This window comes from Cyphomyrmex costatus, unplaced genomic scaffold (assembly GCF_001594065.2).
Source record: "Cyphomyrmex costatus isolate MS0001 unplaced genomic scaffold, Ccosl1.0 scaffold123, whole genome shotgun sequence".
NCBI classification, from domain to species: Eukaryota; Metazoa; Arthropoda; class Insecta; order Hymenoptera; family Formicidae; genus Cyphomyrmex; species Cyphomyrmex costatus.
In genome coordinates this window covers 2,368,438-2,386,127 of record NW_017275207.1, presented here as the reverse complement: position 1 = coordinate 2,386,127, position 17,690 = coordinate 2,368,438, and the positions used below count along the sequence as shown (strand labels likewise).

The following is a 17,690-nucleotide window of genomic DNA, read 5'->3' as shown; positions in this document are numbered from 1 at the left end:
GAGAGAGAGAGAGAGAGAGAGAGAGAGAGAGAGAGAGAGAGAGAGAGAGAGAGATTGAAGGGAAGACAAAGATGAATACAGAGATGAACGAAAGAAGAAAAATGGAATGGAGGATAGGAAGGAAGAGAGTGAAGAGAATATGTCGAAGAGAAGAGGGAGTTAGAAGGGAAAACGAGTCTGCGCCATGCCACGAATGTAATCGCAGTTGTGGTCGACGAAAGATTCATGATCAAGATGCGATCCCGACGCGAGATCGAACTCGCAAGAATTCCCAAACTCTTGTCTGAATCAACAAATCCGCCCTTCGGAATGTCATGTCTTTTGGCGTTTTAAATGTTTCTCAAGAATCCGTGATAATCGAAATATCACATTTTATCTCTGTATTTAGAGTAGTTTCTAGAACTCGAACACATATATGTTTTAATACGGTAAATTTTTGAACGTACATTTTATTATTTTAGAATATGGTAAAATAATAAATAAATAAGTATATAATAGAATCGTATTTTTGGAATATTTTATAGTATCGAAATTTTCGAAAATCATACTTCAACCTCTGAATAACATTTTAGAGCATTTTAGATTTATATTCGTTAAACATTTAATATCTTAATAATGCATTTTTTTTAACTCCATAGTTATTTTTTATCACGTTAAATCCAAACATCATGAAATTATTGATCAGAATGCAAATCACTAAGAGAGATGATAATTTTAAAACGAATCTACAACATGTCTGTTTTTAAATTATTTATATCACCGATGATCGTGAAAATTTCGCACAAAATAGACCGAAAGATAAACGATTAAAAAAAGCATGACAGATCAGTGAACGTGAACCGGATCTATCATCTGAACGCGGTAACTGACATCCGAAATAAATAACGTCCTTCAAGAGCGGTTCAGCCAGAACCAATCAAGATGTGTGACATTCCAGAAAATTACTGATCCAAGTTCCTAAATCAACCATGCGATATTTACGCTAAAACATTTCGATTAGATTAGATCATATTTATTGATACGTTGACCTGCAATCGAATTTAAATATGCAATACAATTAAAAGTAATATTCAATATCATTAAAAATTCAAAATCAAAATATTAAAAGTGTCACAATCGTTATATTTATGAACTTTCATTTCGATTGTAAATACAAAGATGACAATAAAACAAAAATATGAAATTTAAGATGCTTCAAAATCTTTATTGTTTAAAGATTGAAATATCATTCTCAAAGAGAGATTTTAATTGCTAATTTTGATTGATTTATATAATAATTGATACTGTGATTACAAAAAAGTCACCAAAAAACATTTATGTTCCTTTGTTTATTTCAGAACACAAAATCTTTTTGCTATTAATACAAGTCAGTTATATGCAAATATTTCTATCAAATAAGTTATTAGCACGTGTTGTGACAACATGACAAAAAGTATTTGGAAGCACGTGCTTCGAAATATGAAGTACACACTTCATAATGAAAACAAAATATCTTTCATATCAAATATGGAGTATTTTGCGTTAAGTAAATATATTTGCCTTCTTCTTTTGTGTAATATTTATCATATTCTTCTTTCTAAACAATTCAACATTTACTTTTCATACATTGTTTAATTTTTTATTAAGATATCAAATCCTTATATCTCAAGAATTACTGATAAGACAAGTATTCAGTTTTTCAACAAGCTCTAACAATATATATTACATATCTCATAATCCTTATATCTTTTATAATTTTTAAAATTTAAATAAGTATTTGATTGTTTCATGATTTATAATTCAATATGCAAAGTAACAAATCTAGTTCCTACGTCCCTATTATTCTTATACCTTCATATGATTCTCGAATACAATGAAGCGAAGCTATTGGAAAGTATTTGCGAATTCCGTTCAACTTTTGTTCACGATCCGCAGAGAGGTCCTTCGAAGCGAGAACGAAAGGCTAGCCGGGTAGTGACAAGGGTCTCCATGCGCTGCGCGAGATGAAAGCGCGCGCGCTTGGGATCACGGAGTCTGCGCGAAGCGAAAGAACTCACCTTTCGGGTGACACGCGCACTTCCGCCGCCGACGCGAACAACGGAAACGCGTGCCGAAAACCGCGTGATTGGAAAGCGCGGAACAAAAAGCAAAATCACGAATACACGCGCGACACGTAAAGAGGCGAATCGATGCGACGCGATGCAGCGCAAATATACACGTAATACGCGACGCGTAACAACGTGCCTTACTTCGAGAGCGGCCGTCGCGACACTGAACCGTGAACGTGCCGCAGACACCTGTCGCCGTCGACCGACAGTGCCGCCGCCGCGCGGTCGAACCCCTCTCTCGTTCACGTGGTGCGCACCCCGAACCGTTACCAGTGTTCAAATTTTGATACAATATACATATATAATCTTCACGAATCTATAATTTTTCTGCGTAATTCATTTCATGTTTGGATGAAATTAAAGATATATGTAGAATAAATAACTTTTTGTTCATGGTTTTGCTTTAAAGACGTCATTTTTAAGATATGTTCGTTATACACTGCGAGACTGAAGAATAATGTTTAGTAACTGTACTTGCTTTTATTATCTTATCTCTCTTTACACATTTTAAATAAAATATGCATTAAAAATCTTTATTTTAATTTTTTATTAATATGATGAAAGAATTTTATCATTTTAATTATCATATTTTAAAAGAATCATTCTTTGTTGACGTAATCTCTCAAAACAGATGCCAAGTAAATTACCTGAAAATTAAAACTTTTTTTTCACGCAGCAAAATTAAAAAATTTTAGATAAGTGCGACTACATAAGGTGGTAAGAGACATATTGTTAATATTTCAATATAACTAATAAAAATTCAGTTATGTAGAATCACTATATAGAAATATCTATCCGTGTGTGTTAAGTTACAGAATAAATTTATTTTACTGTTTGATTATGTTTGAAAACTAGAGTTCAGAAGCGTTACTTTTCCGTTAGTTTTTATAATATAATAAAACACGAAACGAAGGTTGAAAGAGTCGACTTTTCCAACCATAGCACAATTTTAGCATTTTAAATAAAAAAAAAACAATGTCATGTTTATTATAAAAACTAACGGAAAAGTAACGGAAAAAGTAACGGTTTTCAACTGTGTTGAAAACAGAGAGATACGTATTTTATCAGTTATTATTACAACTTTTTATCTCAAAATTTAAGTGTTTCAAGGAAGAATTTCTCACAATTAAACATTTTATTATTAGTTAAAGAATAAACCTTTTCTTGTTTATAATATATAATGTAGTTCTTTTATTGTATGCGCAAATACTTGTCAAATTTGTTGAAAACTCCATTACATGTCATTTAAGAAAAAAGAGTACGCCATGATTAAAGTATGTTACGTAATCTTGCCCGCTATATTTTTAATCTCGCTATAATAAATATATACAATGAATTTATATCATTAAATTAATGAAAAATACGGAAATGTGAGCAACTGTACACGGCTGTACGGTAACGAATCCCCATAGGGCATAGGGATCTCGAATGGCATGAAAGGAGATGTCGAGCCTATAGAAACGTGATGGACGGGCTCATTGTGTAAGAGAGTGCTACCGTGCCATTCACAGTGGGGTTCGTATATTATAAAAATGTAAGTAACTTTTAAAAAATTGTAAATTGTAATTAAAAAATACTCATTAATATGCAACAATAATTAAATTATTTTGCAAATAGTTTTACAATCCAAAACCAACTGAAAATATTTACATACTATTCCGATAAAAAGACTATCTTTAATAAATTTTGTGTATATGTGCGTATAGTCAATAAAATTAGTCCATTAAACAAAGCAAAAAAAGTTTACATCAAGTTTTAATAAGCTATTAAATATTTTAAGATAAATTATTTCACATAATTCTAAACATAAAATTTACATAAATAATATAATTTGTTCGCCATAAATATATTTATTCAGTTTCACATTGCAATGAAAATATTGAATTAATTAAAGTTATATCCGTTTAAAAAATTTTAAATAATATTATAGGATAAAAAATATTATTATATATAATATATTATTATATATTATATACAGGGAATGGAAAGTTACTTTTTAAAAGTAACTAGTTACAGTTACTCGTTACCGAGTAAAAAATGTAACTAGTTACAGTTACAGTTATCGCTTTTTAAAAGTAACTCGTTACAGTTACCGTTACTTGAAAAATAACTTTTCGTTACTTTTCCGTTACTTTTTTAAAATCAATTTAAAAATGTACTTTTGCATTTTTTTTTATATGTAATACTGACAAATATATAGTTTTATTTAAAAAAAAAAAAAAAAATGTAGAATGGCTCAAATAATAAATTAAATAAAAGTAAAATGAGAAGGGTTACGAGCCAAAAATGAAACAGTTTATTTCCGATAAGAACGACGATGACAATGTAATTAAATGTATAAATATATATTAGAACAATAACATGGATAAAACAAGATAAAAACAAACGACGTTTCGACACTTATTGTCATCGTCTTTTAAACTGTTTCGCTTTTGGGTTCGTAGCCCTTCTCATTTTACTATTATTTAATTTATTTTTTAATTTTTTTTAAACACAATTTTGTAATTCTAAAACCTGTAAAATATGCAGCAAACTGAAATATTTGTATGTCCTATGTATTACATAGAAGATAGAAGTGTAAAATAATTACTGAATCATAACGGCCGAATGTCTAAGGGCTTTCAAGTCTTATTGATAAGCGCTATAAATAGCATGTATCCAATCGAACCGTGTTCAATCGTGTGCAAAGTAACGACAAAAGTAACTGTAAATTTCGTTACCGTTACCCAAAAAATGTAACTCGTTACCGTTACAGTTACCAAAAAAAGAAAGTAACGCAGTTACCAGTAAAGTTACCAAAAAAGTAACTTGTAACTGTAACTTCGTTACAAGTAACGAGTTACTTCCATTCCCTGATTATATATAATATATACCTCTTTTATATGCACTGATGTTGATATAATAGAATATATTATATATATACATATATATAATATAATATCACATACGTACGGAAAATTTGTTATAAAAATGATTTTTAATTATTCTTAACAAATGTCTAAAAACTAGAGACTCAGTAAAAGTTGCGACAATATTATTATATATTGAGTAATTATTAACTGAAACAATATGCGCAAGGTGATGTAAGTACTACTCAAGCAAGCAAAGTTCCTTTGTTGGAACTGCTTCATGCAGAATACGAAAAATTACAAAAGGGTAGAAAGACGCTTCTCTCTTTCTTTGTGTATCCCTCACAAGGAACAATAGTGTCGCGTGCATCTCCATTATTCTTGATTTTGTCCGCCCCTTTGTAGACCCTTGTTTAGGGACTTTCTCGATATAGCTGAGCTATGTGTTGTTTTGTGTATGATTATGGTACATTGCACACCAAAATGAAAGTATTGAAATATTGTAATAAATACAAATGCATAATTTAAAAAGGGGACTATAAAAAAATCAGTAAACTTATCGTACCTATCCTCAAGAGAATATTTGTAATTTAAACGAGAATAAAAAATATACGGTTTTTTTATATTTACTAATAATTCTTTTATTAAAAATTTTAATTTTATTGTATGTTTTCTTTAGTTTTTAGTATTTAGTTTTAAAATAATGTAAAGGTCTAATGTAAAAGTTAAATATAAAAAAATTATGTGAGCAACAAAAAAATAGCATAAATTAAAAAAATATTAAATTTCACTAAATTCTACTTTCTCTTTAAATTTTATTACTTAACAATATATTTAACATTATATATATACTTTAATAATTTATCATTATATATTTATATTTTATTATATTCGTTATATTTTATGCACGAATTATTATTAATAATAAATATCGCACCATCTCGCTCTTTACAAGTAAGAAAAGTCTATTCGCATTAGCATGCAATAAAAATATTTAACAAAACTTACCGGAATGTAGCCATCGGGTTGAATTCTCTTATTGTCTCTAAAAAGAGAACAATATTAAATGCATTAATTTTTGTAATTAAATCGCATTCTTATTATATATACTATATATTTACAGTACATTCTGAAAAAAAAGGGATAATCTCTCATATGCACATGCACATGAGGTGAAAATAATCTCATATAAGTTCTTTATATAAAAAAATCTTTCTTTTATTACACATCTCTCTCTCCAATAAAATATTTATTTTTAAATTTAAGATTTAAATTTAACCGTTTCAAAATTTTGGTTATTAGTAGGATTAAACGTGGTTCATCCCATAATTTGTAGACGTGGTATCAAAAAATCTCTCTCGCATTACTTAAAAATCTTTATTGAACATAAAGATAATAATTACAAATTATCAACATTTAAAAAGTAGTATAAAAGTTATTTAACAAAAATGCTTTTTAAATCTTAAATTTAAAGAATATTTCGATAATGCGTAGAAAAAAGATATATAGGAACTTAACGGAATTATTTTCATCTGATTTGCATCTCTATGAAAGATTGCCTATTTTCAGAAATACTGTATATGCAATTTATAAATAACTATCAAATTAATGTTCAACTATTATTATATTATACATACCGTTTTCTTCGTTGAATCACTGGTGTTTTAAGTGTGCTGTCATGAATAATCACCTGGGTTGCATTTATTTCTTCACATTCCGAATTGTCTTTAGAAATGTCTGTAATAACATATACATTATATTAAAATATTTTAATAGACATATATCTTTATACATGTAAAATGTTGTATTATTTAACTTATCATATAATGTAGAAATATTAAAAAGTTAAAAAATTTTATTGTTATAACTTTTAACTCTTTTTATGAATATAAGAATATATATCTAATTGAAATGTTACAAACATTTTCTTTTCGAATTGCTTTACCCATATTTTTCAAAAATTGAATCTTTTGTAAATATCCTGATATTCAAACAACGCATCGATTTTATTTTATATCCACTAGTTTTAAAAGAGAGAATATTACATAACAATTTTAATCGGATCCATTTTGTCAAGCTCTATTTGATACATTGGATAATCCGACTGATACTGTGTAAACTGGGTGTGATAGCATCGATCGCTGAATGACGCTAAATTCATTCCCGCCTTACCCTCTTCGACACGTTCTTGTTTACGAACACGGGAGAGAACAGGGCTGTGGCATAGCATAGCAGAATCGCCGAGCACATCATCGATGTCAGTATGCTCGCCAATAAATAAAGGCAACGTAGAAGGTCGTTTCCGCGGTGGCAACCGTCGAGGTGTCGATTGTATGTTATCATAAGGAGATTTTCGTCCCCCATAATTATCTGGCGGATCAGGTGGATTCTCGATCTGCAATAAAAACAACGAACTCAAGCATTCTCTATTTCTTAATAATAATATTTTATTTATTTTCTCGTTAATTAATTATTCCTTTTTTGATAAAAAAGTATAATGAATAAAATAACACTGTAATGAGATAACTGTAGTGCGATAACATTTATAAATTACTCTTAATAAGCAATAATGAACAGAAAAATGGAAAAAGAGAATCAAGAAATAAGTAGGTAGTATTATATTGATTGAAATGCAAGATTCAACAGTTAAACGCTATTTTCAATATGTGATTAATTACTTATGTAATATGTTTGTCAGCTATTTTATTTTTGGATATTAATAACTTTATTACTCAATTGTCAATCAAGATATTTTGAGAAAAATTCAATTTTTTCAATAAATTGATTACAAATATAAACTAAAATGATATTTATTTTTTTCTCTCATCTTAATAACGTATACATTGTATACATATTATATTTTATTAATAACTTAAATAAGCTTCATAAACTTGTCTCTCTCTTTTTTTTTTTGAATTATTACAATCTTTTACAATCAGAGATTTATTAGATTGTACAAAACTATTATCATAATAACACTAGAAGATAATAAATGTTATATAATACGACGATCAATCTTACCCCTTCTGGACTTGCACGATCTCCTAACGGCTCGGATGGTGGCGGTGGAAATTCGATAGGAAATTTAGAAAGGCTTCTCTTAATACACGTTTCAGGTTCAGGGTTAATACCGATATCGATCTTCTCGTATGACTCGGAAGAGTCGGAAGTGCTGTTGGGAATTTCCACGGGAATCCTTACGACTCCGTCAGGAACGTTGGAAGAACTGTCCATCCACCATGCCTTCTCCCCAGATTCGATATGTCGGATTTTCTTAAGCGGTTTTGAAGAGTAAAAGCTCTCATTATCGATAGAATTATCGGTTAAACTATCGGCAGGCGCCACCGGAATGACTTCGATGCCTTCCGGAACGTTTTCAGGATCATCGCTCATCCACCACGCTCGTTCACCAGACTGCTGATGCCTGATGCGATTTCGTCGATCAGCTGACCGAAAACTGCCTCGACTAGATCCCCGTCTCGAAATAGAAGACACTGGTGAGGGTGATTTTTTTGTTTCCTCTGCTGTAACATCATCCAACCACCAGGCATGTTCTTCTGATCCTTGTCGCCAAATTTTAAGTTTATATTTTCCTGACAACACACACAAAAAATAACATAACAAATTCAAGGATTTAATAGTACTTTTAAATTAAAAATGCTAAATATTATGAATAGTAAAAACTAATTAATTAATTAAATGTCGAATCTGCTGTTAATTAATTGATCATATTATACTGTTATGTATTTAAATATGCATAAATATTACATTAACTTATTAATTTTTAATAAAGAGATGATATAATAATTTATATATTTTCAAAATAATAATAAAATAATAATTTTTGTTTGTTTTATTATACACATGATTTTACAAAACGTGATTAAAAATATAAACTAAGCACACCATCTTATATATTTAAATATACTACATATATATGTACATATATATGATGAATATAATAGCTTGCTATATACATATACATGTTATTAACTTACCGTCATCCGGTAAGGCTGTGCTAACCGTTGTGTCCTGACTAATGTCATTATTCCAAGGACTAGCTCTTTGAACTCCCTCGGGAACATTATCGGAATTTGGATCCAACCACCATGGTTTTTCGCCAGAAGATTGATGTTGAATCCTCATATTATTTCCTCTTATCCCCTCACTCTTTTGGGAATTAGTGAGGCTAGGATCCTTTAATAAATTCTGACTGATTGACTTTGAAGAGAATAACGGCTGTCCTGATTTATTATTGGATTCGTGATTTTCTTCAAAAGATTCAAGCCAACCGTCTGATTTATTTGTATCATCGGAATCTTGATTCTTATTCTTAAAAAAATTTGTTACTGGCGCTAGTGCTCTCATTAGAAAGGACTTGGCCTCTTCTGTTTTCACGGAACGATCACTTTTAGATCTTGGATTTGAGGGTGGTCTAGGTGGTTTTTCCGTCATTATTGACATATCATCAGCCGACGACGCCAACACACTTGTTCTCGATGATCCCGCACTGATTTTACCTTTCACTTCACACGTAGGCGATTTCATTCTCTTTCTTCTCCGTCTTGATCCCATCTTGTCATGATCGTTGTCATCCTCGCTGCTGGAAGAATTCACAGAGGTCGACTGACTACTATTGCTGGAACTGAACGTCCCAGATGGCCTCTTTTTTATTCCGCAAGGTGACTTTGAGCCGTTTTTCGATTCATTCCATTTAATTGAACCATTCGAGCTATTTCTTCCAAGCACTGGCTTTGATTCTGCAGACGGAATCCTGAACCTCGATTGTCCGGACTTTATTGAGGTCAAGGATCCCGAAGATACTATCCGGGGAACATGATCCGAAGTCATTTCGGAATCCTGAGAGCTGACGGAAATGTTCCTCTGACTCTTCTTTCTTCTCGCGTACTTAGAGCATAAGTCACCGTTCTCCATGTTCAAGGTCGACTTGCGGAAATCTTTGTTCACGTACTTCGCTGCCACGGTGCACTTCGGCGTGGCGGCGGTCGTAGTATCATTCTTCGGCACAGGTGGTTTGCCGCGCGCGTCCGGCGAACCGCCTTGTCGTAGGTTCACTGACGATAGGATCGAACCGGTAGATGATTTTCCGGACGATGGCGACGTTGTCGTTTTTATTTTTATACCCTGACTCGTCACCGAACTAGCTGACGATGATTTCGATCTGCCAATTGGCATGCTTACAGAAGATCCGTCTGACAAGCCGGTTCGCGTCATCTGACGCGGAATGTTTTTTGTCATTACGTTCCGGGTTTGTGATGTCGATGCTGAACAACTTTGTGACGAAGAACCGCTTTTAATAAAAAAAAATATTAAAGTATTAATAAAAAAAAATTATAGTTACTTAATCCAGACCAATTTTAACCTTATGTTAAAGTTGCGCGTTTTCTCTCTGCTATAGATTATAATCAATTTTTGCGTCTTTTTAAAGATTATAGATAAGTGATTAACCGTAAGTAGACTCTTTTCTACATTTTCATATTACATATAATAATGGCTATGCACTACTCAGTTCTTGTAATTTAATATAAATTAATATAATATACAATCATTTCCTCAAATTTTTATATATTTTATAAAATACTTTTTATGCCAAAAATTCTATTGTTAAATATTCACAAAAAGATAAACATTAATCTAATATTTTTTAACCTAATGTCTTTTGATAAATAAGATAATGTAATTTATTTGCATTATAATAAAAATGCAATTTAAAAAAAATTATAATTGCTTTTATTATATTCCTAACAATTTATAATTAATATTAAAAAAGTTTCTTTATGTATCCCTAATAATAAACTTTAGTAGAACACAGATTTATATACAATACCTTGATATTGAATCTTTTCTTTGTGAAATGTCACGTTTTTGAGAAGTAATTTCTTCATTATGGTCTTGACTATGCCCTTCGACAATTCGAAGAGATTCTTCTCTAGAAGAAGAGTTGGTGTCAGATTTGGAAGTTGATCCTCTTCTTTCGTTGTGAGCGTTGAGTTTTGATGATGTCATTTCAGTCTTCAAGGAACATTTAGATATTTTTGTTTCGTTCTTTGGTGAAGTATGTTTCAGTCGCAAAATGGACGGTTTTTTCTGGTTATAATCATCACATCTTGATGCATCCAGCGAATCCTGCGTTAGTGAATCCTCTCTGCGGTAAAAAGCGAGATTCTGATTGCAACTTCTTAAATTATTGGAGCTTTCGTTTGTATCAGTCTTTCGTGCGCCACAACAACATCGCTCGTTACCATGAATTCTATCTTCTTTATTTATGCTATGAATATTTTGACCATTCGACGATGTTTTTAAATCATTGGACGCAGATAAAGTATCGTCAGTAGTTGTGCAGCTTAAATCACTGAAAAGTTTCTCATTTTGATTTTTGTTATCAGAATTATGAATTTCTTGATTTAAACTTGATAATTCTTTAACAGAGGATTCATTCCTCGGTGCTTCATTCGTTCTCTTATACGCTAAGTTGTTAAGTCTACCACTAGAAGAGTTTGCATTAGCAAATCCTCTGGATGAATAAATAGTTGAATTACCGATTGATGATGCACCAGAATATTTATCCAGATACGTTGACCAAGGTACACCAGATGTTCTGTTACTGCTGCCATACCTCGAGAATTTTGATGTTTCTTCCATTTGATCACACTGTATTTCTTCGTCAGTAGTGTCCGCTAGTTTCCGCAATTTAATTACTTCGTTTTGCTGAACAACGTTGATCTCTGCTCGTCTATTTCTAACATAGGACGAAGAAGCTGGAGGCGTCGGTGAAGTACCTCTTGTCACTACCGTTAACGTCACAAACTCGTTATTATGAAGTTTATTGTTGGTCTCGTTCTCTTCTATACGATTTGTAGTTTGCGACAATTCGTGGTGACTATCTTTGTCAGACTTTACAGCAAATTTTGATTCTTCTTTTTCTTCTTCTTTCTGATTAGTTGCTTTATTATTCAAATTTCGAAATCTTCCTCCTGCGGAGTAGTTTACAGTTGTAGACATTCGTTCGCTGCCACTTCGCGATGAAAGAAATCGCGAACCAGCTGTCGAGCCAAATCTCGAGATTGAGCTCGATTCAGATGTATCTAAAAAATTTACATCTTTTAACGTTAGTTGTGTATTTTAACGTTAGTTTTGTGTTTCGGATTTCAGATGTTATGAGTTAATATGAATGGTAATGATTAAGAATTTTTAAGACTTATAAAATTCATAAAGTATTAATTATCGCAAGCAAAATTTAACTTTAATAAGTATTATTTAAATATTCGCTTTTAAATTTAAAGTTTATTATTGATAATCAAGAACAATTTGAAAAATGTTTTACTTTAAGAATCCTTTATTTAAAATATATACTTAAATATATAAATTATATATTTATAAATAACTAATATTTATAGTAATAATATAAAATACTTCTATAAATAATTTTTTAAATATTCTTCAATTTATGGTATAATATATAATTGAAAAAGTTGCATAATACAATACAAAAACTCACTAGGCGAAGCAGCTGAACGACCGTAAGACGGCGCTCGTGAATAAACTCTGAAAGAATTCGTTTTTCCAACACTGACTTCCGGACTGGGCTCGCGCGACGTTTTTCCGGAATTGGGACGTAATCCTCTATAGGAGACCGGCGGATGGTCCTTCTTTTCGATTTTACCATCGTTACCGTAACTTCGGCCGAAACTCGATCCGGGATATGTGCTGGATCCGTACCTCGATATTCCTTCGGGGTCTCTGCTCTTTTCCCGCGAAGCCGGTCGGTTATATCTGTCCAACACGGAAGACGGCCTCTCCGATGTTTTGCCAGCTGAGAACGAGTACTTCTCAAGGAGAGACGACCTACTATCAGACAGCGGACTTTTCGCCCTCACATCTTCAGACGACGATCTTCCGGAATGCAATCGACTTTTATCGATATTCTTAGTACCTATGATTTAAGAAAAACTTTAACTTATGTACGTTACTTTTCACAAAAAGGAATAATATATGTATATATGCAGATTTTATATTACAATGTTTTAATTACTAATTGTGTTTTTAGTTGTAAAAAGTTTTATATAGTATTGTTATAACACTTAATAGCATCATGTAGCCAAAATATTGGGCAGTGCTAATATTGCAAACATAATTAATTATTCGTAATTTATCAACAACTTAATCATTAATTGTAAATAAAATTAAATATAAGTACTTTTTACATAATATATGTGTATATATATTATATATATTAATCCAAATAAAATAATATACTTGTAATAAAAAGTCTCTAAAAAACAAAATCAAATATAAATATAAATGTTATAACATACTTTTTGATCATATATAAGTAATAAGTATAGATTACAAATACAAAATATTGAAACAAGTGAATATCTCACATGAATATTTGAATGTTGGTTTCTCTTCAAACTTATCTTTTTTATTAAAAGTGCTTCCAAAACTAGCAAGCGCCCGTTCCTTGGCAACGGTTCGAATAGAACTCGATCCGACTCCGGAATAACTGCTTCTACAGCTCGGTAGGTTACTTCCACCGGAAGCATTTCTACCGAATGTGCTGGCGATGCTGACGCCAGGCCTACTTCTGTATGCCCCTGTATCACCCTGTAATCACAAATGAAAAGCATATGTCGTACAATTTTTACTAATTTTAGATTTATAAATGATCATTAGCTCGAGCTTATACATAGTTTCATCATCGAAGAGTTATAATAAATGACTTCATACTGTTAAAATGTTACTCTAAATATAAAACCCTATTATACAAAATTTCTATTTCTAACTTATTTAAATAATATTTACATCTTTATTATATTTATGTATCAACATATATATATATACATAACACTTTAGAAAATTAAGATTTTAATAAGACAACTTTAATAAATTATTTAAATTATATTTTATTTATATTTTGCAATATATTTTATTAATAATGGCAAAATTTATCAGTCACTTCTTGCAGTAACGAGAAGGAGTCAGACGATAAGCTAATAAGACATTCGCAAGAAATAGGGTTGTGGATGCTCCAGGATATTAAAGGTAATGAGGATAATACGGATAATGCGTAGTTTGCATTACCAAGGAGACGCATCTAATGAATGTCTTTATTAAGAACATTTTTGTTCAACGAATAAAAATAATTTAACATATCAACAGAATGTGAATATAAATACAACTAAATGTTATCTTGAGTAACATTGTATTTATAAAATAGCATATAATTATAATCTGAATTTAATATACTTATTTAAAAATCAAGAACATAGTATAAATTTATAAAACACAATATTTGTTTTCCGTGACTACATTCTGAAACGATCAAGTTATTATTAATTCATTCTTTCACTGTGAATTCATTGATTAGTGTAGTGGCATAATTGGAACTGATATATATTAGTGATTATTCACTAATTCAGATTTAAAATCCAAAAATTTTTATTTTTATAAGATAAGTAATTTAAAAGTAATTTCTTTAGACAAAATATTTTTCTGTTTTTTATGTAATGAACAATTAAAATTTTTTGTATAAAAGAAAAAATATTTTGTTGATCGTTTTTAATTTTTTATATATCTACAAGAGGTATCTATAAATAAATGCAAGAGAGAAAATTAGAACAAGAGTAAATTATTTCTGTGAAATCTAAAACGGGCTATTAGATACATCACAGTTAAAGGGGTGTATAAAAACAAAAAATAATTTGTATATTTAATATAAATTTGGCAAAGTGCCCTTAATCTTAAAATAGATGGATCGACTTGGCAGAGAGTAATAACCTTTGTATTTCTTGTTTGTATAACGGGTGGCGTAAATAGAAGCCCATATTTCCTTAAAAATTGAAGCAGATTATAAATATATAGAATTTTGTGATTTTTTAATTATCATTTTTATTATATATATATATTATATCTATTTGTTATATTGTCATCACAAACAGTGTGAAAAATAATGGTTTCCGGTTTCAATTTCACTTTTAATTAAGTTGAAAATAGAAAAAACCCATGATAATAAACTTATGGAGAAACTTCCGACTTGTTTTCCGAACTGGATCTTCTAAAAAGACCGTTCATTATTATGCTAATGGCATTCGGTGAGATAATAGAATTACGACAGTCGTTCCTTAAGCCCGCCAAAGCAATTCCTTCGAACGGAAGCTCTGTACAACGTCGAAAACGATAAGTCCTTTCATCATGTCATATCCAACTCCATTATCACGTTTAGACCGATTTAAATTACAAGAGAGATAATATGATCTGTTACCTTTTTTTTTTTTACAAAAAATTTTAATTATTTATTACATAAAACAGAAAAACATTTTGTAATGAAATTACTTTTAAATTATTTATCTTACAAAAATAAAAATTTTTGAACTCTAAATCTGAATTAGTGAATAATTATTAACATATATAATATATCAATTTTAATGCCACTGCACTGTTAATCAGTGAATTTACAATAAAATTTAACTGATTTAAAAGATCAGTATAAAATGTGGAATTCCTAACTTAGCTAACCCTGAATAAACCATTTAAAAAAAATTATTTAATGTAAAAAGTGCAATAAGTGTAGAAATTTTATTATTTTTCAGAAATGACATGTATTTCAAATAGATTTAACTTATTCTATTAACAAAAGCCTTTGAAGATACAAAATGCGTATATTTACATACTTTAGCCGCTTCAAAAATCAACTGTTTATAGAAGAATTTTAATTGAAACACGAAACGTACATTAACGCGCGTTTATATAGGGACTTTTACGTTATTTGCGCGATGAAAATTGTACTATGTTGCGAAATCTGCATTCAACTATTGTGCAGAAATACACGTCACGAAATATCCGTCTACGCTTGAAAATTTCCAAGTTGTGTGAGTACGAGAGCGAGAGAAACATTCGTTCAGCTATCTGGAAGCTCAACGCGATATCGCACCATCGCATGCGGACGACTAGATACGTAAGTATATATACGCACTATTGCGTATTACACAGAATATACAAGAGTAGCAATGTCACGATATGTTGATATTTGCATTACATTATTCCATACGTACACTATTTTGAGAGTTAAATATTATCATTCTTGTGTGTTATACCTTCTTGTCTCGAAAGACAAGTTAAATCGAAATGAAAATATTTTATCACTTTTATTTGAATTGGAATTTAAATAATATTTGCATTTGTTTGATAAAATAAAAGTAAATATAAATAAAATATAAAAAATATAATAGAGAAGAAATAGTTCCATTATATTTGAAAAATGTTGAGAATATTTGTATGAAATCAATAGTCAGAGTTGATTTCTATAAATCAATTAACTGTTTTACTGTTTGCTAAACGTACTAACAAAAACAGTATATTTAACAAACAGAAAAACAGATCACATCTAAAGATATTAATTAAATTTTTATTTTTTTTTAAATTACAATTAATTATTTTTTTATTATGTTTCATAAAAATTTAAAAAACGATGTTTATTTGAAATATAACGCTGACTGAATTATATGTCAAATATTTCATATAAAATGCAGATTACTATACAAATACAGCTGTTATATAATAATAAGTTGTTTGAATATGAAGTACATAAAAGACCAGACTTTTTAAATATTATATAATTAAATCAAATGCAAATGATTCAATTCTCGTAAGATTTTTGAAGTTAAATTCTGACGCTTTAAACATAAATAGCTCAAACATGTGAACTTGTGAGATATGAGCCATGAATGTGGTAGGTCTTTTCTTCTCGTGACTTATTGTTAGTATATTATTGCTTTAAGTATTTCACTTGTTTAAAGAAGTATTTAAGCTGACGAAAGACTAAACGTTTTATTCACAATGATGCGGTACATTCTTGATGACACTGATGAGGATGTGGGCGACCGATGCATCGTAATACCAGTTTGAGGGGAGACTAAATAATTGAAGAGTGTCAGCCTGATTTAACCTCCGGCGACTCGGTGCATTATTATAATTTATGACGCACAACCAGTTGTTACGAACTCGATAGAACAAAAATGTTACTTAATTGTTTTCTTAAATTGTTAAGTTCTTAAATAGTCATTGATTTTTTTAGATCACTTATTATAAATAATTAAAAAATTATTTTTTGTCATTATGTTAAAAGTAATTTTATATTTAATGAACTAAAAATTGAATCTTTCATATTATTAAATTTTATTTTATATTTTTTATAAAACAGAAAAATTTAACAAAATATTATTTCCAAATAATATTGCGATAGCAATTTATATATTTACACAATTGGCTTTAAATTAATTTTAATATTATTCTAGCAAGCTAATATCAATATTAAACACTTGTTATAAAGTAGTTGGTAACTATGCATTTATTTTATAAATTATTTAATAGAGAAAACTAATTCCACCACATAATACAATGTGTAGTTTTCATTATCGTACGAGAAAGCAAATTAGGTTGCCGTTCACGACATGCAGCGGTCTGTTATTTTACGATTCGCACATTGGACATACGCCAAGATTTTTAGCACGTCACGATGTGAATCGAGAGAAAACGATTTCAGGTAGCTTTGCCACACGTGCAAACACGTGATAGTTGTAGAAATTATATTTTAAAAGTAAATTCTAATGATACTTTTTCAACAAAAGAATCACATTGACTCTTTCTTTATTATTATTTAAATATTATTTAAACTAAACAACAAATTATGTATTACATTACATGTGTTTTATTTAAGCCATATTATTATTTA

The 17,690-nt window shown here is 30.0% G+C and overlaps 1 protein-coding gene across 1 annotated transcript in view; it reads right to left on the bottom strand.

The window, feature by feature from the left end:
* The window catches only part of Fhos (Formin homology 2 domain containing), a 174,443-nt gene that overhangs the window by 132,398 nt on the left and 24,355 nt on the right, over positions 1-17,690 (bottom strand). Inside the window, exons 2-9 of the mRNA XM_018548389.1 lie at positions 13,342-13,564; positions 12,456-12,890; positions 10,785-12,042; positions 8,935-10,247; positions 7,958-8,529; positions 7,109-7,331; positions 6,574-6,673; positions 5,945-5,981 (exon numbers count right to left, since the gene is read on the bottom strand). Coding sequence (XP_018403891.1) covers positions 5,945-5,981; positions 6,574-6,673; positions 7,109-7,331; positions 7,958-8,529; positions 8,935-10,247; positions 10,785-12,042; positions 12,456-12,890; positions 13,342-13,564 — 4,161 coding nt within the window. The remainder of the gene's footprint in view (positions 1-5,944; positions 5,982-6,573; positions 6,674-7,108; positions 7,332-7,957; positions 8,530-8,934; positions 10,248-10,784; positions 12,043-12,455; positions 12,891-13,341; positions 13,565-17,690) is intronic.